General features: G+C 45.0%; 1 protein-coding gene across 2 annotated transcripts in view; it reads right to left on the bottom strand.

Annotated features, from left to right (window-relative positions):
- The window catches only part of LOC140409169 (coiled-coil domain-containing protein 68-like), an 80,856-nt gene that overhangs the window by 46,024 nt on the left and 12,440 nt on the right, over positions 1-22,392 (bottom strand). For both annotated transcript variants that reach the window (XM_072497394.1, XM_072497395.1), the window contains exons 2-4: positions 20,493-20,631; positions 19,413-19,499; positions 3,874-4,023 (exon numbers count right to left, since the gene is read on the bottom strand). In XM_072497394.1, the coding sequence (XP_072353495.1) occupies positions 3,874-4,023; positions 19,413-19,499; positions 20,493-20,609 (354 nt within the window). In that variant the 5' untranslated portion in view covers positions 20,610-20,631. The remainder of the gene's footprint in view (positions 1-3,873; positions 4,024-19,412; positions 19,500-20,492; positions 20,632-22,392) is intronic.

The following is a 22,392-nucleotide window of genomic DNA, read 5'->3' as shown; positions in this document are numbered from 1 at the left end:
ATCGGCGCAATGTCCGCCGACTGGCGCCCAAAACGGCGCAATCAGTCGGGCATCGTGCCGCCCCAAAAGCGGAAGGCTCCGCATCTTTGGGGGCCGAGCCCCAACCTTACGGGGCTAGGCCCGTGCCGGACGAATTTCCGCCCTGCCAGCTGGCGGAAAAGGCCTTTGGTGCCCCGCCAGCTGGCGCGGCAATGACATCTCCGGGTGGCGCATGCGCGTGAGCGTTAGCGGCCACTCACGGCATTCCCACGCATGCGCAGTGGAGGGAGTCTGTTCCGCCTCCACCATGGTGGAGACCATGGCGAACGCGGAAGGGAAAGAGTGCCCCCACGGCACAGACCCACCCGCGGATCGGTGGGCCCCGATCGCGGGCCAGGCCACTGTGGGGGCACCCACCGGGGCCAGATCGCCCCGCGCCCCCCCCAGGACCCCGGAGCCCGCCCGCGCCGCCTTGTCCCACCGGTAAGGTAGGTGGTTCAATCTAAGCCGGCGGGACAGGCATTTTAGCAGCGGGACTTCGGCCCATCCGGGCCGGAGAATCGCGGGGCCAACCGGCGCGGCGCGATTCCCGCCCCCACCGAATATCCGGTGCCGGAGAATTCGGCAACCGGCGGGGGCGGGATTCACGCCAGCCCCCGGCGATTCTCCGACCCGGCGGGGGGTCGGAGAATCTCGCCCCTGGTCGCTGCCAGCGGGATCTGTGCGGGAACGCTGGGGGTGCGGCCTGTGGGGGGGAGAGGCATTCCTGCACCGGGGGGGCCTCCGATGGGGTCTGGCCCGCGATCAGTGCCCACCGATTGGCGGGCCGGCCTCGCTAAAGGAGGACCTCCTTTCCTCCGCCACCCCGCAAGATCCATCCGCCACCTTCTTGCGGGGCGGCCTCGGGGAGGACGGCAACCGTGCATGCGCGGGTGACGTCACTTACGCGACGCCGGCCGCGTCATTGACGTGGCGTCGCTTTTTACGCGGCGCCAAGGACCAGCACACGTAAAATACGCGACGCCGCTCCTAGCCCCCCGGGGCGGGAGAATAGGGGGCTGGGAGCAGGCTCCAACACAAACCAGCCACGACCTAACTGAATGGGAGAAAAGTGTGAAGGCTAAATGGGCCCGTCCTGTCCCTATCTTCCTTCAATATTCTAAAATCCCAATTTACCCAGTTCAGCTGACACATGTCGCCTGTCTCACAATATGCTCAATTCAAATTCCAACAGAATCACTGAGCTCCAGAACTCATCAGAAAGTTAATCCAGGCATAGACATAGGAGCTAAATGACAGAGGGGAAGCGACACTGTCTGTGATATGAAGACAGCACTTTCCAAACCCGTGACCTCTACCACCTAATAGGACAAAGGAAGCAGGTGCAAGGGAACGCCACCACCTGCAAGTTCCCCTCCAAGTCAGTCATCATCCTGACTTGGAAGTACATCGCCGTTCCTTCACTGTCACTGGGTCAAATTCCTGGAACTCCCTCCCCAGCAGCACTGTGGGTGTACCTACATCAGGTGGGCTGCAGAGGTTCAAGGAGGTGGCTCGCCAACACCTTCACAGGGAGGTAGGCCTAACACAACCATTTTCTGCCTCATTAACATCCAACCATAAGATTAGAAATATGCCTATTCTCTGACTATTTCATAATCTTCATCTCCATGAACAACTCCTCTGACAGTGTAAAATCACATGCCAACATATAGCAAGTCCTGAGCTGGCAGGTGTTGGTAGATCTTCCACCAAACATATTGAGATATTCCCCATCAGGTTTTCTCTGAGGCTACAGGGGCAATTTTCAATTATGAACAGATGGAAGACAAGGTTCCCACCAGAAGCCACATACCTGGAAAATTGTCTCCGATTTCTAGGCTGCCATAAAAATATGATATTAGTGATAGGTCTAACATTTTCATATCTGGATATAGATTATGGCAGCTGAATTCACAAATGTTTTACAATAACTTCTATTGACACTCACAATGCACATATAATATTTTCCCATTCTTCTGGGTGTGGACCTATTACAATATCTTGCATGAGGTTCGCACCAGAGATTTGCAGTAAATTATCTAAGAATGGGAAACAAAAAATTCACTGTGTACCTCCTTCCGTTTCTGAACAAGAATTGTTTTTCTTCTTTCAGCTGCTTGCTGACCTGCTGTTTGTTTTCAGCAAATGCTGTTTCTATTTCAGATTGAAAAGTGTGTATGGTTTACCTTAAGAATGGAAATTTGATGGATACTGATTCTGGGCAATTAGCAATGAATCCAAAAGATTCATGTCATACTTTTGAAAACAAAGCTGTATTGCATATGTGGAGTGCATTGACTTCAAATGGCACAGTGCAAACTAGAATAGATTTGTAGTTAAAATAGTTATTATAAAAAGATCCTGTAATTTTTGCAGAACAGCAGAATTATGGAACAATAATATGATTGTCCCCTAGTTGAATAATACAGGAAGGAATACATATTTATTTGGCATATTATCATATCTCAGAAAAGTCTCTCATACAATAAATTACTTTAAAGTATGCTGAAGTATAGCAGGCATGCACTCATTTTGCACAAGGTTCTTCTTACAATTAATGAAATAAGACCATAAGATATCTGTTAAAAAAAAATCTGTAAAAGATATAGGAGCAGAATTAGGCCACTCGACCCATCGGGTCTGCTCCGCCATTCAATCATGACAGATATTTTCTCTTCCCCATTCTCCTGCCTTCTCCCCATAACCCCTGATCCCCTTATTAATCAAGAACCTATCTTTCTCTGTCTTAAAGACACTCAGTGATTTGGCCTCCATAGCCTTCTGCGGCACAGATTCACCACCCTCTGGCTGAAAAAATTCCTCCTCATCTCTGCTTTAAAGGATCGTCCCTTTAGTCTGAGATGGTGTCCTCTGCTTCTAGTTTTTCCTACAAGTGGAAACATCCTCTCCACGTCCACTCTATCCAGGCCTCGCAGTATCCTGTAAGTTTCAATAAGATCCCCCCTCATCCTTCTAAACTCCAATGAGTACAGACCCAGGCTCCTCAACCGTTCCTCATACGACAAGTTCTTCATTCCAGGGATCATTCTTGTGAACCTCCTCTGGACCCTTTCCAAGGCCAGCACATCCTTCTTTAGATAAGAAATGAAATGAAATTAAATGAAAATTGCTTATTGTCACAAGTAGGCTTCAAATGAAGTTACTGTGAAAAGCCTCTAGTCACCACATTCCAGCGCCTGTTCAGGGAGGCTGTTACGGGAATCGAACCGTGCTGCTGGCCTGCCTTGGTCTGCTTTCAAAGCCAGCGATTTAGCCCTGTGCTAAACAGGGGGCCCAAAACTGCTCACAATATTCCAAATGGGGTCTGACCAGAGCCTTATACAGCCTCAGAAGTACATCCCTGCTCTTGTATTCTAGCCCTCTTGACATGAATGACAACACTGCATTTGCCTTCTTAACTTCTGACTGAACCTGCACATTAACCTTAAGAGAATCATGAACAAGGACTCCCAAGTCCCTTTGTACTTCTGATTTCCGAAGCATTTCCCCATTTAGAAAATAGTCTATGCCTAAATTCCTCCTTCCAAAGTGCATAACCTCACACTTTTCCACATTGCATTTTGTTTGATCACTGTGAACGGTTAGTCTGATTTTTTTGTTTTTGGTGATGTTGGTTGGGAGGGAAAATTGACCATGGCTGTACGAGAACCATGGCATCTTTAACTCCCAAATACATAGGCAGACAAGACTACAGTTTGATAGCCATCCAACAATACTGCACTTCCTCTATGTTGCACTCAGCAATCAATTTAGATTATGTGTTCTAGACCTGCAGTCACCTTGGCTTTCCATTACAACAAAATGTCTGTCAAAATGATTAATATTCCATACCTTTATTAATAGTTCCTTGTTTTCCCATTGAATAGCACGGAGCTGGGCATCCTTTGCTTTGATCTGATCCAGGGTCTGGCGATACTTGGAACAGAGGTCGACCACACAAGGCTCAGATTCATTAACTTCAGATGATTCCATAGCTGGCCTCTATAAAACAACGACTTGTATTTAAATAGTGCCTTTAAAATGTATAATGTATCCCAAAATATGATACTGAGCCACATAAAGAGATATTAGATCAAATCACCAAAAAGATAGCTTTAAGGAATGTCTTATAGAAAGAAAGACGGGCAGAGAGGTGCATGAAAGGAATTCCAGAGCTTGGGGTCGAGGCAACTGAAGATCCAGCCACCGATGATGGAGCAATTAAGATTGGAGATGCACAAGAGACATTTGGGAGACCAGCCAGAAGTGTGTTAGGCTAGTCAAGTCTAGTGTGAATGAAGGTTTCAGCAGCAGAGAAGCTAAAATAGGGGCAAAGTCAGACAATGTCCAGAAAGTGCAAACGGGCAGGTTTAGCAATGGCACAAATATAAGCTGGGAAACTCATCTTAAGTTCAAAAGTGACACCACGGTTAAAGCGGACCGGCTTAATCGAAGACAATGGGTGGTTTAATCCACGCCGGCGGGACAGGCATTCCAGCAGCGGGACTTCGGCCCATCCGCGCCGGAGAATCGCCGGGGGGGGGGCGCCAACCGGCATGGCGCGATTCCCGTTAAGGACTTAGACGGAGTGCTAACGTAACACCTTTATTCAAAAAGAGGGGGAGGTATAATGCGGGAAATTACAGACCAGTTAGTTTAACATCTGTTTTTGGAAAATTGTTAGAATCAATTATCAAGGACATAATATCAGGACATTTGGAAAGCCAAAGCACTACCCATCAGGGTCAGCATGGTTTTATAAACGGAAAATTATGTTTGACTAATTTGCTAGAGTTCATTGAGGCTGTATCAAGTAAGGTGGATAATCGGGATCTTGTAAGTGTAGTATGGCTGGACATCCAGAAGACGTTTGATAAGGTGCTGGACAGAAGGTTAATTCACAAGGTGAGATCACATGGGATTAGGAGTAACTTATTAGCTTGGATAGAAGACTGACTGACAGACAGGAGTCAGAGAGTTGGGACAAATGGGTCTTTTTCTGGATGGCAAGATGTAATTAGTGGGGTGCCGTGGTGTTCGGTCCTTGGGCCCCAGCTATTTACAATCTTTATTAACAACTTAGATACAGGGATAGAAGGTTCTACAGCCAAATTTGTGGATGACATAAAAATAGGTTGGACAGCAGGTTGCAATGAGGGAATAAGAACCTGACAAATGGATATAGATAGATTCGGAGATGAGGCCATTCTAAAATGAGAGGTCATAATCTTAGAATAAGAGGTAGCAAATTTAAAACAGATTTGAGGAGGAACTACTTCTCCCAAATGGTTGTGAATCTGTGGAATTCGCTACTTCAGAGTGTGGTGGATGCTGGGACAGTGAGTAAATTTAAGGAGGAATTAGACAGATTTTTAATTGGTAATGGGTTGAAGGGTTATGGAGAATGGGCAGGAAAGTGGAGTTGAGGCCATGATTGGATCAGCCATGATCACATTGAAGGTATTTAGGCTCGGGAGGCTAAATTGTTTACTCTTGCTCCTGGGTCATGTGTTCCATGGAGGAGATGCTCTGGCTGATTTTGTAATCCAGTCCTTGGTCTGTAGTATTGTAGATAACAGAAGAGGAACATACCAGCCATGATAGAATGGCGGAGTAGACTCGATGGGCCGAATGGCCTAATTCTGCTCCTATAGCTTATGAATGTATGATCAACATATTGCCTTAAAACCTGCAAAGGTAATTCAAAAAACCTCTACTGGGGAAGTGGTTTCATTGAGGGGCCGTATCGAGGTAAATGACAGCTAAACAGACAGACCGTATATTTGGCCCTGCACATCGTTAAAGGTCCTAAAGGGAGAACCTGGCTGGAAAGAATCAAGCCCAGCTGGGCTGAGGTGAATCTCATGTTAGAGTCTGAAGCAAATCTGCCAAAGATTATTAAAGAAACAAGTCATTGTCTTTAATGGAGAGCATGAGCAAGATCTCAGTCACGCTAAAGATTAAGAATGAAAGCCAAGCAAGATTCTTAAAGGCTAGGTCAGTACTGTACGCCATCAGGCCTGAGGTCAAGGCAAAATTAGAGAGGTTGGTCCTCAAATCCATTAATGTAAGTGAGTGAAGTCCTCAAATCCATTAATGTAAGTGATTGTGCCACGCCGATACTACCTGTATTGAAGAAAGATGGTTCAATACGCAAAAGAGGCGATTTTAAAGTCACTATCATTCCAATACCGTGTGCAGAGCAGCATACTCTGCCTTTAATTGCTGGGTTGGTTCCAGATAAATGTGGATCCAGATTCCCAACAATATTTGACAATTGTGACACACAACGGCTATTCAAATGTAAAAGGCATCACGTCCGTAACTGTATTGTTCTAATGTGCCATGGATCAAATTCTAAGCGGACTAGGAAGAATCTAGTGCTTCTTAGACCAGAGTTTTTTAAAGTACGGGTTGTGACCCGTGGGTCACAGGCTGGTGTCAGAAGGGTCACGGAGTTAAGGGTTGCGGTGTTCCCGATTGATTGAGTTGCTTCTCGCTGTGCACATCAGTCGCTAATGGTACGTAGACTGAGACCAGCTGTATAATCAACTGCGCCGTCTCTGACCATAAATGGCAACAGTGAGCAGGTCAGCACGTCTTGCATGTTTACTTGGTGTCAAGTACCCCGTAGGTACCGGCTTTTGGGGCGGATTCTTTCACTTGCAAGAAAGAGACAGCGAGAGCCGCAAATAGGCAGTCTAACTACTAGATAGGATTTCACATTGGAATCTGCTGGACAGAGCTGCCCAGGAGAGTCCACAACAGGACAGATCAGTGCAAGGTGTTAGCTCTGCACAGAGCTCTAGGTCCTCTGGTGAACATTCTACAAGAGGAAACTTAAATCTGGAACAAAGCCGTATAAAGATGATTTCTTGAAGTATAATTCTGTTAACCAATAGTATTTTATATGCAGGAAAGCATTGGCAAATAAGAGTTTAACACCCTAAAAACTGTAAAGGCTTCTGATGACTAAGCATGGCAAGCTGAGGGACAATAGTGTTTTATATACAGGAAAGCATTGGCGAATCGGAGTTTAACACCCTAAAAACTGCAAAGGCTTCTGAAGACTAAGCATTGCAAGCTGAGGGACAAACCTCTTGAGTTTTTTTCAAAGGATGTAAAGAAAACTGAAATCATCAGCTGAAGTCCACAGCAGAAATTTAATATTGAATGACAAAGTACAATTAGCTTCTTCTATGGTAGATTACTGCGTAGCTGTAAAGAAAATGCCCCACACCGTTGCAGAGGGATTTATTCTGCTTGCAACATTAGACACGGCTCACGAACTGAACTCAAATTGCAAGGAAAGTATGGTGATTACTTTCGGCACTGTGAGAAAGTAAGGGAATGTTAGTAAGGGAACTGTGAATAGACCGAAAAGCCTTATTCAGTCATATCTGAATGCGCTGATCAACTTTCGCTATTTTCCAGAGGAGAAAATTCAGATTTTGAAAGGGGAGAGGTGAGTGAAAAGTCCATTTGAGTTTGAGACGCCAGAGTCAATTATTAACTTACAGCTGAGTGCAAAGAGCAGTCTGAGCTGCTCCATCTGACCTGTGACCAAACATTAAAAACATTTCAGATGTGCATGAGGTTGGCAGCATTCTGGACTGTCAGCTCCCAGGAATATTGAGTGCTGAGTAAAGCAAGCATTTTGTTGCTATTGCTCTTCACAATGACCCAAATGTGCTCGGTTGGATTTTCCATTCTCACAAAGGTGAAGATGGTACAAAGGAACCAGCTGAATTCTGAACCTGATATACAGATTGCCCTCTCCTCCTATGAATCTGATTGGGGCGAGATTGTGGGGTTCAAGTTGGCTCACCTGTCACATTACAGGTAAGGGAACGTGATGTAGGTCCCAAACGTCAGCCAGTTGGAAAATGTGGGTCCCGGGAAATTGTTTTTAAAAAAACACTGATTTAGATAATAGCTTCATTACTGGAAAGAATTAAGAAAAGCATCTTCAAAGTTTAGATGCCACACTCCAGAGACTAGAAGATCAGATTACAGATTACGAGTACAAAAGAATAATTGTGATTTCTTCAAATCTTCTATTGAATACCTGGGGGCACATCATTGATGCAAAGGGACTGCACAAATTGCCTTCAAAAGTAAAAGCCATAACTGAGGCGTCTGTACCTCACAATGTAAATCAACTCCGATCATTATTGGGTTTATTAAACAATTATGGAAGGTGTCCCACATCTAGCCTTTATACAACTTATTTTATCAAAACAGAAAATGTAAGTGGTGGATCAGTGCAACAAGACCTCTATAAAAGCAAAAGAGGCACGTCTAAAGTTAGAAGTCCCGACACACTTTGATCTGAAGTTACCCTTGCAATTGGGTTGTGACACATTGCCTTATGGGGTGGAAGCAGTGCTTTCACACATAATGCCCAATGGTGAAGTGAAGCCAAAAGCGTTTGCATAAAGATCCATGAAAGTAGAACGAACTATGCACAGATAGAGAAGGAAGCTCTAGGCATCATTGAAATCAAATGTTTTTACCAATACCTACATGGAAGGAAATTTACTTTACTAACGGGTCATCGACCACTGACAACAATACTTGGGCCGCATACCGGTATTTAATCTCTAGCAGTGAGCTGGATGCAGAGATGGGCATTGCTGTTGTCAGCAAGGACATACACGATAAAATATTGTCAATCAATTGGACTGACAAAAAGGACAATGAAGAATTCATTGAAGGTAACTCGTGAGCAAGGATCATTGTCTAAATGACTGAGCTAATTCCTGATGATATTCAGGAATACAACACATTCTACAACCCAAGGCCCTCCGGCATTACTCATGGTAAAATGTCAGTTACGCACAGAGTTTGGTTTGCTGAAGCCTTCTATGACAAGAGAAATTGTTGGGGAGGAAACAGAAAAGCCAAGTTTTGCGACATGACAACAGGACTAAACGTCGTGTTTTTCAGAAAGGTCAGGGAGTATTGGCAAGGAATTATACCACCCATGAGATTGGATATCTGCCATCGTCTTAGCACAGTTAGGACTGGTCTCCTCCACCATTCAAACTCAGGACAATGTAGTGTTGCGAAGACATGCTGATGAACTTTTAGCAACTAGAACTAGTTTGCCAGAGACAGAGTCAACCGAGAGTCTGCAACAAACTGTGCCAAGTGAAGACCTAGACATTCCTGAGAACCTGACAATACGAGAAACAACTGTGGAAGACAGTACCCAGCTGAGGACACTTCAACATCGAGTCAAGCTCTGAACATTATGTCAACTCTTGTTGTGACAATTACAGGCGACGTCCAAACTGAACCAAAAAGAAACAAAGGATGCAGTCAACACGAGAAAGCAAATCCCTGAGGTTCGCCAACAACCACACAGAAATCAATGTAATCCAAAACATCTAACTTATTGAATGTTGTGTTTATTAATTGTTCATATAGAAAATTTTGATCGTTAACATTATATTGTGTTTCATGGTTGTTCCTAATTGGAACAAGGTCACTTTAAGAATCCAATCACGTGATGTATTGATGATGTCATCAGCAGTTTGCATGAGCAAATGTCCAGTCTATCCTAACAGCCTGTAGAGTGAACATCTTTCCAATAAAGCCCTTATTTGCTTGTACCTTCATGATCTTCAAATTTTGAGTTAAAAATGGAAGAGAAAAGTTGTATTTAAAGAGAGATGAAGATTGTATTGGTAGATGCAGTTATAAGGTTCTGAAGCAGCATGTGCTGGAAACAGACCTGCAAAGAAGCAGCTGCCATCTACCTCAGAGAAAAGTGTTCGTGTCTGCAAGGCTTTAAAACAAGCTTTGGCTCCCAGTATCGAATGAAAGAGATAGCAAAGCTGTGTAAGACCTCCCCTTTAGCAACGTCAGATTTATGGTAATGTTACTGGAATCTTTATAGATTAAAATATATGAGGACTGTTGCCTAAAAGTGATGTTTAGCTCTGAGTTAATTAAGCAGAAATCTTGGAGGAAATGTTTGTAGACATACTGTTAACTGTGTAAATGTAATCTTGTTGTGCTTTTAAGTTTTATTTTTCCCCACTCCAGAAATTAAAGATAAAAATATCTCTAAGTTCATCAGCTGGACTATTTTATAAAGTAATCTTTTTGTGCTTTTTCAAAATGGACAATGGCTGAGATGACAAAATGGTTCAGATAGTCACATGATGCCTTGCAGCCATTTCAAAGTAACAGTGGTCAGGGACAGTGAGCTTGTTCCAGTTAACAAAGGAAAGCCTCAACAGGTCTTAATCTCCCTTAATGGTGCTAATGGCCGAAACACAGTGGTGGGCTGCTACCAGACTCCTAAATGACCCTCTTATGGACTGATCTGATCTAATCACACATCTTCTTTGAGTAGTACTGCACTCCTGTGTGCTTCACCCAATATTTGTGTCTCTGTATTTACATTGTGTATCTAACATATGTCCTATATTTTTCATGTATGGAACGATCCAACTGGACTGTATGCAAAACAATACTTTTCACTGTACCTCGGTACATGTGACAATAAAACCAAAACTACTGTGGGCCATGTGCTGGAAAGTGGGATTAAAATGAGAGGCTCATTTCATTTTTCTTTTTTTTGGCCGACACAGATATGATGGGCTGAATGGCCTCTTTCTGCACCGTAACCTTTCTATGATTATATGGTTCTATGAAGGCAGCTGGCTGTCACTTTCACAAGGGGCAATTAGAGATGGGCAATTAAAAATATATGCTGGCCTCACCAGTGACACCCATGCCCCGTGAAAATAATTTTAAAAATCACCCTCTTGCTACTTTGTTGATGTATAAAATCTTACATCACATGAACAATTACATCGACATGGAAAATAGATTTGAAATAATTAACCTGTCGCATGGAATATCAGAATACAGCACTAAAATGAACCATAATTTTACTTGAAAATTTCCCGAGCATTGAACTGGAAAAGAGAACTGCATGTTTTTCCAAATTCCACTCTGTTCACTATTTTAATAGTGATTCACCCAGTTATTTTAAAGAGTTAAATTCTTCTGCTAAAATAGAAGATGGAAGAATTTCACGTGAATGTGTTAAGTGTTCATGATTTAATGTCAGAGCCTTTTGAAATTCCTATCAAAATTATTTAGTAAATGTAGTAGACGGCTGAGCAATCGCTACCAAAATAGCTAGTGATATTACCATTATCACAGTACAATAGTATAAAGAAACACTTGAAGGATTATAACAAAATGTATCATGTTAGGTGGGGCATTGTGAACAACTGATGTCTCACTCAGGGTAAAGTTATCACTGGGCAGTATCAGTGAATGAGTCAGACAATGTGTTTGTACAGTCACGCTCTGGAATGTGTTCCAGAGCACTGTATCAACTCAAAAAAGGTTTCATACAATAATGATATTATAGTTCCAACAAAAGAATGAAAGACTTGCATTTGTATAGCACCTTTCACAACTTCAGGGCATCCCAAAACACTTTCCAGCCAATACAGTATTTTGAAAGTGTATACACAGCAAATTCCAACAACGAGAAGTGCGAAAATGGGCAGATAATTTCGGGGGTCGGTTCGACCAGTTGCCTGTTAGATTGCTGGCCTGTGATCCGGAGCAATGCCAACAGCACAGCTTCAATTCCTATACCCACTGAGGTTATTCATGAAGGCCCTGCCATCTCAATCTTGCCCCTCGCCTGAGGTGTGGTGAGCCTCAATTTAAATCATCACTAGTCAGCTCTCATTTCAATCTATTTTAGTGTTGTTACTCAAGGGAACAACATGAGCCACTCCTATGCTCCTCTGCAAATTAATGCCAAGGGATCATTTACCTCTGCCTGAGACCGCCTTAGTCTAATGTCTCATCTGAAAGATACTACGTCTGACTGAAGTTTCCTGTAAGGCTATATCAGTGCAAGTTATTTCATTCTTTACTGACCAAGCGATCTTTCTTCATCTATAGGGTTGGTGTACTGTAGGTTGTTCTGCCCTGAAGTATATCAACCTAAATGTCCTCAATCAAAGTCTACATGCAAACACACCCTTTCCAACAGAGGTCATTGAGTTATGATCAACTGGATCTTGGCAGATTTTTCCTTCCCCTATCCCAGGATATGTGGTCAACAATAACCCCACCTATTGCTGCTTTGACTAAAACCAGCTAACTCCGTACAGACTAATGGCCCAGCCATGGCACATTCGAAAAGTTTTCTCTCTGTTTAGTCTACAGTAGCATGGAAGTGTGTCAACAAGCGGTGGAAAGTTGGATGGAAATTTATTATTTGAAAGAGTGAGAATTCGATACAGAACGGGAATAGATATTTTTTGCTTCTCCTCCTTGCTTTGTAACTTTTTAAATCTTCAGAGTGGTCTTGCCCTGCTGCAGCAGGTGAGTCTACAAGCGCTGATTGGTGAGTGGTGGATAAAGTCGGTAAGCCTTTAAAACTTTTATCACTTATTGTTTGAAAATACTTTTTGTGGTTTATAACCTGTAAGGGCTATAAAACAAGGGCAAGGAAAGATGAGCCATAGAGAATTGAATATAATCTAATATCAAGCATCTTCCAAAGGTTTAATTTAAAGACGTAAGTCATGGCAGGAGAGCGCAAAGCATAGATTGCTCCTCTTGTTCTATGTAGGAAGCCAAGAACATTTTCAGTACCCATGGGCCAGCATATGTGCAGGAAGTGTCTCCAGCTGCAGCTCCTGGGAGCCAGGCTTTGGAGCTGGAGCGGAAGCTGGGGACACTGTAAGTATCTGTGAGGTGGAGAATGTTGTGGATAGCACGTCTAGAGACGTGGTCACATTGCAGGCTCAGATTCCACAGGTAGGCAGGGAATGGGTGACCACAACGCAGAGCAAGAGAGCTAGGCAGGCAGTGGAGGAATCTCCTGTGGCCATTCCCCTGCAAAACAGATATACTGTCTTGGATACTGTTGAGGGGAATGACCTCTCAAGGGAAAGCAGCAACAGACAAATTCATCGCACCACAGTTGGTTCTGCTGCAGAGGGGAGGAGTAAGAAGTGTGAGAATGCAATAGTTATAGGGATTTAATTGTAAGGAGAATAGACAGGCATTTCTGTGGCCACAAACGGGTCTCCAGGATGGTATGTTGCCTCCCGGGTGCTATTGTCAAGGATATCTCGGAGCGATTACAGGACATTCTGGAGGGGGAGGGTGGTATACATTGCTACAAATGGCAGAGGTAAAAAATGGGATGAGGTCCTAAAAGCAGAATATAGGGAGTTAGGAAGAAAGTTGAGAAGTCAGACCTCTAAGCTAGTGATCTCCGGATTACTACCAGTGCCACGCGATAGTCAGAGTAAAAATAACAGGATACATTGGATGAATATGTAGCTGAAGAGATGATGTGAGGGGGAGGATTTCAGATTCCCGGAGCATTGGGACCGGTTCTGGGGGAGGTGGGACCAGTACAAACTGGATGGATTACACCCGGGTAGGAGAGAGGCTGATGTCCTAGCGGAAGTATTGGCTAGAGTGGCTGGGGAGGGTTTAAACTAAAAAGGCAGGGGAATGGGAATCTATGCAAGGAGTCAGAGGAGGGGGAATCAAGGAGAAAAACAAAAAAGCAGAGAAGGGAATAAGAAAAGTGATAGGCAAAGAAACCAAGAGCCAAATCCAAACAGGGCCACAGTGAAAAATGTTGGGTGCGGGACTACTGCTAGGGGCCCTGTGCTTAACTACTATCAGGGCCTTTTTTCCTTTGTGATTCTTCAACGCTACCCACACAGATTCTATGCCTTTTGATCCTATATCGCTCCTTGCTATCGATTTAACTTAATTCCCTACTAACAATGCAACCCTGCCCCCTCTGCCTATCTGTCTGTTCTTTCGATAGCACACATATCCTTGGATATTTAGATCCAGCCCTGATCCCCTTGAAGCCACATCTCTGTGACGGCCACAACATCGTACTGGCCAATTTCAAGATGCGCAACAAGCTCATTTAGCTTGTTTTGTGCACTGCGTGCATTAAGGTACAACACGCTCAGTCCTGCATTGACCTCCCTTTTCATATTTGCCACCTTTTTTGCTCTGCTTAAATGTTAGATTCTTGCCACCTTCCAGACTCTCTGTTCTATTACTTGTTCTGGAAACTTCACTAAACTTTCCTGAGCCCTCGATCCCTTTAACTAATTTAAAGTCCTCGTCATTAACCTGCACTTCTACCTTCTCCTTTAACTTGGATTTTCTAATTTTCCATGCAACTGAATCCCCCCCCCCCCCACTAATTAGTTTAAAGCCCTATCTACAACCATAGTTATGCGATTCACCAGGACTCTGGTCCCAGCATGATTCAGATGAAGATCGCCCCATCGAAACATGTCCCCACTTCCCCACTACTGGTGCCAATGTCCCATGAATTCAAACACATTTCTCCCACATCACTCTTTGAGCCTTGCCTTAGCACTGTTGCTTTACAGTGCCTGAGACCCAGGTTCGATTCCTGGCTTGGGTCTATCTGTGCGGAGTCTGCACGTTCTCCCTGTGTCTGCGTGCGTTTCCTCCATGTGCTCTGGTTTTCCCACACAAGTCCAGACAGATGTGCTTGTTAGGTGAATTAGACATTCTGAATTCTCCCTCAGTGTACCCGAACAGGTGCCGGAGTGTGGTGACTAGTGGATTTTCACAGTAACTTCATTGCAGTGTAATGTAAACTTACTTGTGACACAAGATTATTAATCTTATTGATGTTATGCCAATTTGTTTGTGGCTCAGGTTCTGCTTTTTAATTTAGCTCCTAGCTGTTTATACACCCTTAGCAGAACCTCTGTCTTTGTTCTACCTATGTCGATGTACCCATGTGGAAAACAACAACTGGATCTTTATCCTCCCAATCCAAGTTCTGCTGCAGCCCAGGTGAGAAATTCCAAATCCAAGCACCAGGTAGGCAACAGAACATTTGGGACTCTCAATCCTGGTCTGAGAGAACTGTGTCAGTACTCCTAACAATACTGCCCCCATGAGATACCCTCAATTACGGCTCAGGAGAGGAGTTTGATAATACAAAGGCTTTAATAACCAGAAAACCAGACAGCTGCTGAGAAGTGTGCTCACTGCACGCTGCCTACTGAACGTAACCTTATATACAGCTTCCTGGGGGCAGTGCCGGAGGCGGAGTCCCCCAGGGTTCCAAAGCCAGTCTTAAAGGGGCCTACGCATTAAAGGCACATATGTATTCAGATATCATTCATCACACCCCAGTTAGGACAACATTTTGTTTCTCTCCCCCCAACTTGAACGGCTTCCTGTACCACGGCATCTTGTTCAGTTTGCTGATCCTCCCTGCAGTTCCGTTCCCTTCCACACAGGGAGCAAGAATCTCAAACCTGTTGGACAGGGTCAAGGGCTGAGGCTCCTGCAACCCTTCCTGCTAGATCCCTCTACCTACCTCACTCACAGCTACACCCTCCTGTCCCTGACCACTGGCCAATTTCAATGTAGTTAATCGAACGGGTGTGACTGTCTCCTGCGACACAGTGTCCAGGTACCTCTCCCCCTCCCTGATGTGTCGCAGCAACAGGTTGTTAAATGTGATCATAACCCCATCGAAGGGACAGGTACCAGAGGTAGTGGTCTCTATGGATGCGGAGAACGCTTTCGACGGGGTGGAGTGGAGGTACCTGTTCGAGGTTCTGGGAATGTTTTGGGTTGGGCCAATGTTTGTGGCATGGGTGCGTCTGCTATACGTGGCCTCGCTGGCGAGCGTACGGATAAACTAGAGTGCACGGAGCTTCGAGCTGACTGCTGTCACTGCTGCTGTTCGCCCTGGCGATAGAGCCCTTGCCAAAGGCCCTTAGGAGTGGCAGGAGATTGTGAGGGGGAGTAGGGAACACCGGGTGTCACTGTATGCAGACGACCTGCTGCTGTTCATATCCATTGGAGAGTATAGAGAGAATTATGTAGATGCTAGCGAGGTCTTGGGCTTCTCAGGCTATAAGCGGAATGTCAGAAAAAGTGAGGTGTTTCCGGTGAATGAGGCAGGTCGGGCAGCCAATTGGGGCGTGGTGCCATTTAGAGTTTCCAGGGACAAGTTCAGGTATTTGGGGGTTTAGGTGACGGGGGAGTCGGTGACGATGCACAACTGGAATCTAACAAAGTTGGTGGAGGAGGTAAGGGAGGACATTAGGAGATGGGATACATTACACCTGACACTGGCGGGAAGGGTCCAGGTGGTAAAAATAGATGTACTGCCAAGGTTCCTATTTGTATTCCAGATCCTCCTGATCTTCATTCCGAAGACCTTTTTCCGGAAACTGGATGCAGCAATTTTGGAGTTTATATGGGGGGTGTAACTTCATCGCAGTGTTAATGTAAGCCTACTTGTGACAATAAAGATTATTTTTTTTTAAAGTAACCTAGGGTGAAGAGGGCCCTGCTACAGAGGCAGAGGCAGAAAGGGGGTGTTGGCATTACCAAATCTACTGCATTATTATTGGGCGGCAAATGTGGAGAAGGTGAGGCAATAGTAGGAAGGAGAGGGGGTAAAATGGGTTAGGATGGAGGAGTAATCCTGTACGGGGTCCAGCCTGAGTGTCATGGTGATGGTGCTAATACCGCTGGCACCGAGGAGATACACGGAGAGCCCGGTGGTACAGTCCACGATTAGGGTTGGAACTAGTTGAGGAGACACTCCAGGATGGACTGTTGTGTGAGAAACATGGGTTCAAACCAGGGGAGACGTGTGACATGTATAGGAAGTGGAGTTAGGTGAGGCTGGTGAGGGCGAGGGGTCTATACCTGGAAGAGGTTTACAAGTCTGGAAGAGCTGCGGGAGAGGGTGGAGCTGCTGAAGGGAAGCGAGTTCAGGTATATGCAAGTAAGGGTCTTTGTGTGAAAGTAATGGAGAGGGTTTTCCAAGCTGCCAGAATACACCCTATTGGAGCTGTTGCTGCTCCTGGACATGGAAGGGAAGGGTAAGATCGGGAATATATATGAAAATGAAAATGAAAATTGCTTATTGTCACAAGTCGGCTTCAATGAAGTTACTGTGAAAAGCCCCTAGTCGCCACATTCCGGCGCCTGTTCGGGGAGGCTGGTACGGAAATTGAACCGTGCTGCTGGCCTGCCTTAGTCTGCTTTAAAAGCCAGCTATTTAGCCCAGTGTGCTAAACCAGCCCCTAAACTCCACACGGACAGTGACCCAGAGCCGGGATCGAACCTGGGACCTCAGCGCCGTGAGGCAGCAGGGCTAACCCACTGCGCCACCGTACTGCCCTGGGTGGCTGGGGGAGCAGGGAGGAGCGCAGGTGGTGAGGATTAAGGAGAAATGGGAGGAGGAGCTGGGGGAGGAGATAGGATGGGGAGTGTGGAGTGAGGCGATGCACCGGGTGATTTCAACCTCCTCGTGAGCGAGGATGAGTTTGATTTAGTTTAAGGTGGTGCACAGGGTGCATATGACCCGGGCGAGGATGAGTGGGCTCTTCCCGGGGGTGGCAGAGGAGTATGAGAAGTGTGGGCGAGGGCCAGCAAATCACGCGCATATATTCTGGGCTGTGAGAAATTGGAGAGATGCTGGGAGGAGGTGTTTGGGATTTTATCAAAGATTGTGGGGGTAGAGGCCCGGCCGGACCCAATGGTGGCGATTTTTGGGGTGTCAGAAATGCCGGAGCTAATGGAGGGAAGGAAGGCCAACGTTGTGGCCTTCGCCTCTCTAGTTGCCCAGCGGATGACTCTGCTGGAATGGCGGCCTAGCTGGGGGACCTGTACGACTTTCTCCGGCTGGGGAAGATTAAGTTAGAATTGAGGGGATCAGCGGAGGGCTTTGGGACATGAACTGTGAGATGTGGAGAATGTTCTTTGATTTATATATGCTTTTATATTTTTGAATAAGTATGGAATAAAATACATTTTTTTAAAAAGGAGGCAAATAGTTTGTTGGCCTTCATCGCGAGAGGATTTGAGTACTGGAGCAGCGATGTCTTGCTGGAATTATACAGGGCCTTGGTGAGACCACATCTGGAATATTATGTGCAGTTTTGCTCTCCTTATCTAAGGAAGGATGTTCTTGCTCTAGAGGGAGCACAGCGAAGATTTACCAGACTGATTCCTGGGAGGGCAGGACGGACATATGAGGAGAGATTGAGTCGTTTAGGATTGTATATTCACTGGAGTTCAGAAGAATGAGGGTGGATCTCATAGAAACCGATAAAATTCGAACAGGACGAGACAGGCTAGATGCAGGAAGAATGCTCCCGATGGTGGGTGTGTCCAGAACCAGGGATTCGGTCGAGGATACGGGGTACACCATTCAGGACAGAGATGAGGAGAAACCTCTACACTCAGAGAGTGGTAAGCCTGTGGAATTCATTATCACAGAAAGTAGTTGAGGCCACAACATGGTATGTTTGCAAGAAACAGTTAGATACAGCACTTGGGGTGAAGGCGATCAAAGGATATGGGCGGAGGCAGGATTAGGTTATTCAGTTGGATGATTGGCCATGATCACAATGAATGGTGGAGCAAGTTTGAAGGGCCGAATGGGCTCCCCCTGCTTCTATTTTCTATGTGTCTATGCTGGATTTCTGCCTGTTTTTGCATATGTTGCATTTCCCTCTGGAAGCGATGCCATTGAAAGCACATTCAAATAAGTTAATAAATACCAGAATGGGATCATTCATCACAAGTTCTGTGTTGACCACCTTGAGAAGGTGATGGATATTACTTCCACTCGTGTTTTGCTGGCACCCATTCTTTGCTAGAACTGAGGGAAGAGGCTTCAATTGAAGGGGCAGACTCGCTCTCCTCCACCTGCAGGTTTGGTCGGTCAGCCTTCAAGGCCCTACACCTGGGTAACAGTTGGCACGACACTGTTGTTGTAGCTATCATCCTACCCCATATACTATGACACAATCCATAGTACAGGTGGAACCATCACTGGGGGAACGCCAAAATAATTTGCAAGCGACTGGGCAGGTGGCTACAAAGCCTGCCCCCAACAACCTTACATCCGCCATATTTGCAATGAAGAGAAATCCAATCTGCTGGCCACGTGTTAAAACTCAATTACCCATTTGACTGTCCAGGTGGCTTGATTAAAAATAAGCTCTTATATGAACAAATAATAATAATAATTGCTTATTGTCACAAGTTACTGTGAAAAGCGTATAGTCACCACATTCCGGTACCTGTTCGAGGAGACCGGTACGGGAACCCACTGGTAATTGTTTACAGTAGATTTCTTGATTAATATGGAGATCAGGAGTTATGGCAGGAGAGTGGGGATGAGAAACATATCAGCCATGATCGAACGGCGGAGCAGACGTGATGGACCAAGTGGCCAAATCCTACTCCTGTATCTTATGGTCTATGGATAGTGCTCAGTCCAGAGATTCACACTTAGTAACATTTAAACCAGAAAATGCAAATAATGTAGCTCAGAGTACCTTAATCTCTTGAGTTTGTTGGCTGTCAATCACTCCATCCTCATTCCCAAAGAGTTGTTGTCGCATTTTTTGTAATGTAATTCGCATCTAGATAGAAAGAGCAAAGTCTGAACAACTGACACATAAATTAAGCTCCAGGTTTTTCTGGGGGCCTTTGCCTTGACGTGGTCTCACGCATTCATATTAAATATTTCAGTTAGAATAAGCAGACCTCCTGAGGCAATGCATTGTTTTCTAATGTAGGAGTACTGCACTATGCATTGAACAATGTATTATTTTATAATAATTTGTTGTTAAGGTAGCCTTTCCTTTCAAGACAATCAAATCTAATGGCTACAATACCCTGAGGTTATTCAGATTTCAATTGTTGCCTGAGCAGAACATGTTACTAAATGGAAGATGCTTATCAGTTCAATATTGCAGTAGCACAGTACCCACAAATCTGTGGAGATGTGCCCCTAGAAATTGGAACATTCAGCAGCCATTATTTAAAGGCAGGCACATTGGTCTTGGACTTGGGAGAGCATTACATTCTAGATCTACTAGGGTGCCAACCCAAAACTCTTGTTTATGAAAATCGTGGAATCATAGAATGATTACGGCACAGTAGGAGGTAATTCAGCCCATTGCGTCTGTGCTGGTCCTCTAAGGGAGAAATGTACCTAGTGCCTTTATTCCGCAGCCCATCAGTGGAGTGCCTCCAATGCACTCAGGCTATGGAGCGCCAATAGGCCCATTTGAAGCCCCTTCGAGATAGTGAAGTGAGACTGACTGTCGCATGCGCTGCCTGTGTTGCAGTAACTTTACTCTTGCTGATCCCCCGCCACTCCCCTGCTCCCAAATCTCCACACTGCTCCCAAACGTACAGCAGCTGACTTTCATACAGTCAGGCCCTGAAGGCGTAAGAGGGACAATTTTTGCCTGATCTTCTTGCACATCAGTTTCATTGTGGTGGGCAATGTTGATGTTCCATGGATTAACCAAATAAATCATCATAGGAGTCGCAATTGGATGTTTTAAGTGATGAGAAATCAGTACATCTGCACACAGTAGTTTGAGTCATTACGATTATTATTTCACCTTTTTTATATATTCTGTCTCTTCTTTAATTTGAGCCGTGGCAGAACCATAGTACAGTTTTCTTCCTCCTTCTTCATGGCTGTTGCTTTCCACCATTCTAGGTTTGGTGCAGTACATTGTAGTGCAATAAAGATGTAACCTTTTTAGATGACAAAGAAAGGAAAATTTTTATCATCGTTTTGTTATATGATTCCTTAATTAGTTTGTTGTTTTATAAGCGTAACTAGTGCTTGTGTTTGTTCAGGTTAATAGAAATTATTTTCTCACACAGGAAATGTTTAGTCCACTTTTTATCCCATCACTGGGAAATCTTGCAGCTTCTTTGAATATTTTCTACTTGCCTGGACAAATGCAGTTGGAACAACACAGAAGAAGCTCAACGCCAACTAGAACTAAGCAGCACACTTGTTCTGCAATCCACCTATACCTCAATCATCCCCTCCTTCCAGCACAGGTGCACATTGGCTGCAGTGTGTCCAATCTATAAGATGCATTGCAACAACTCACCAAGGCACCTTTGGCAATACTTTTTAAACCTACAAGCTGAGTTGTGTTCTGTGGCCTTGCCGCAATGATACTCACATAATCACAGAAAACTCACGGATCTCGAATAACGACGAGTCAGAAAACAGGAGGGAGATAGAGAACCTAGTGGAGTGGTGCAGCGACAGCAATCTATCCCTCAATGCCAGTAAAACTAAGGAGCTGATCATTGACTTCAGGAAGCAAAGTACTGTACACATCCCTGTCAGCATTAATAGGGCCGAGGTGGAGATGGTTAGCAGCTTCAAATTCTTAGGGGTACACATCTCCAAAAATCTGTCCTGGTCCACCCACGTCGACGCTATCACTAAGAAAGCACAACAGCGCCTCTACTACCTCAGGAAACTAAGGAATTTCAGCATGTCCACATTAACTCTGACCAACTTTTACAGATGCACCATAGAAAGCATCCTATCTGGCTGTATCACAGCCTGGTATGGCAACTACTCGGCCCAGGACCGCAAGAAACTTCAGAGATCGTGAACACCGCCCAGCCCATCGCACAAACCTGCCTCCCATCTATTGACTCCATCTATACCTCCCGCTACCTGGGGAAAGCGGGCAGCATAATCAAAGATCCCTCCCACCCGGCTTACTCAGTCTTCCAACTTCTTCCATTGGGCGGGAGATACAAAGTCTGAGAACATGCACAAACAGACTCAAAAACAGCTTCTTCCCCGCTGTTACCAGACTCCTAAACGACCCTCTTATGGACTGGCCTGATTAACACTACACCGCTGTATGCTTCACCTGATGCCAGTGCTATGTAGTTACATTGTGTACCTTGTGTTGCCCTACTTTGTATTTTCTTTTATTTTCATGTACTTAATGATCTGTTGAGCTGCTCGCAGAAAAATACTTTTCACTGTACCCCGGTACACGTGACAATAAACAAAATCCAAATCCAAATCCAGAACTGTTAATGAGTTACTTGGATTGATAATTTATTATTTAACACTTGGCAGGATAACATGCAGAATGCTATACAAACTAGATTGCTCTAGAGCTGCCCGATGTGCGACTGTCCTTGTGTACGTCTTACTACCAACTGATGAGTCTGCCACATCATGTGACCAAGGTCTGGCGCCACCAGCTGGTTGGAAATCGCATTGCCATCTGCATACAATCTTATTCACAGACGTATCACCAAAAGTTGTACCATCTGCAAGGGGGCAGCAGACGAATGGGAACACCATCGCCTGCAAATCACACACTATCCTGATTTGGAAATATATCAATGTTCCTGCATCATCATTGAGTCAAAATCATGTACCTCCCTCTCTAAGAGCACAGTGGGGGCAAGTTGACCACACTTGCTGCAGCTCTTAAAGAATACAGCTCACCATCGTCTTCTCAT

This window comes from Scyliorhinus torazame, chromosome 3, assembly GCF_047496885.1.
Source record: "Scyliorhinus torazame isolate Kashiwa2021f chromosome 3, sScyTor2.1, whole genome shotgun sequence".
NCBI classification, from domain to species: Eukaryota; Metazoa; Chordata; class Chondrichthyes; order Carcharhiniformes; family Scyliorhinidae; genus Scyliorhinus; species Scyliorhinus torazame.
The sequence above is the reverse complement of the archived record's forward strand: the minus strand, read 5'-3'. Positions and strand labels throughout refer to the sequence as shown.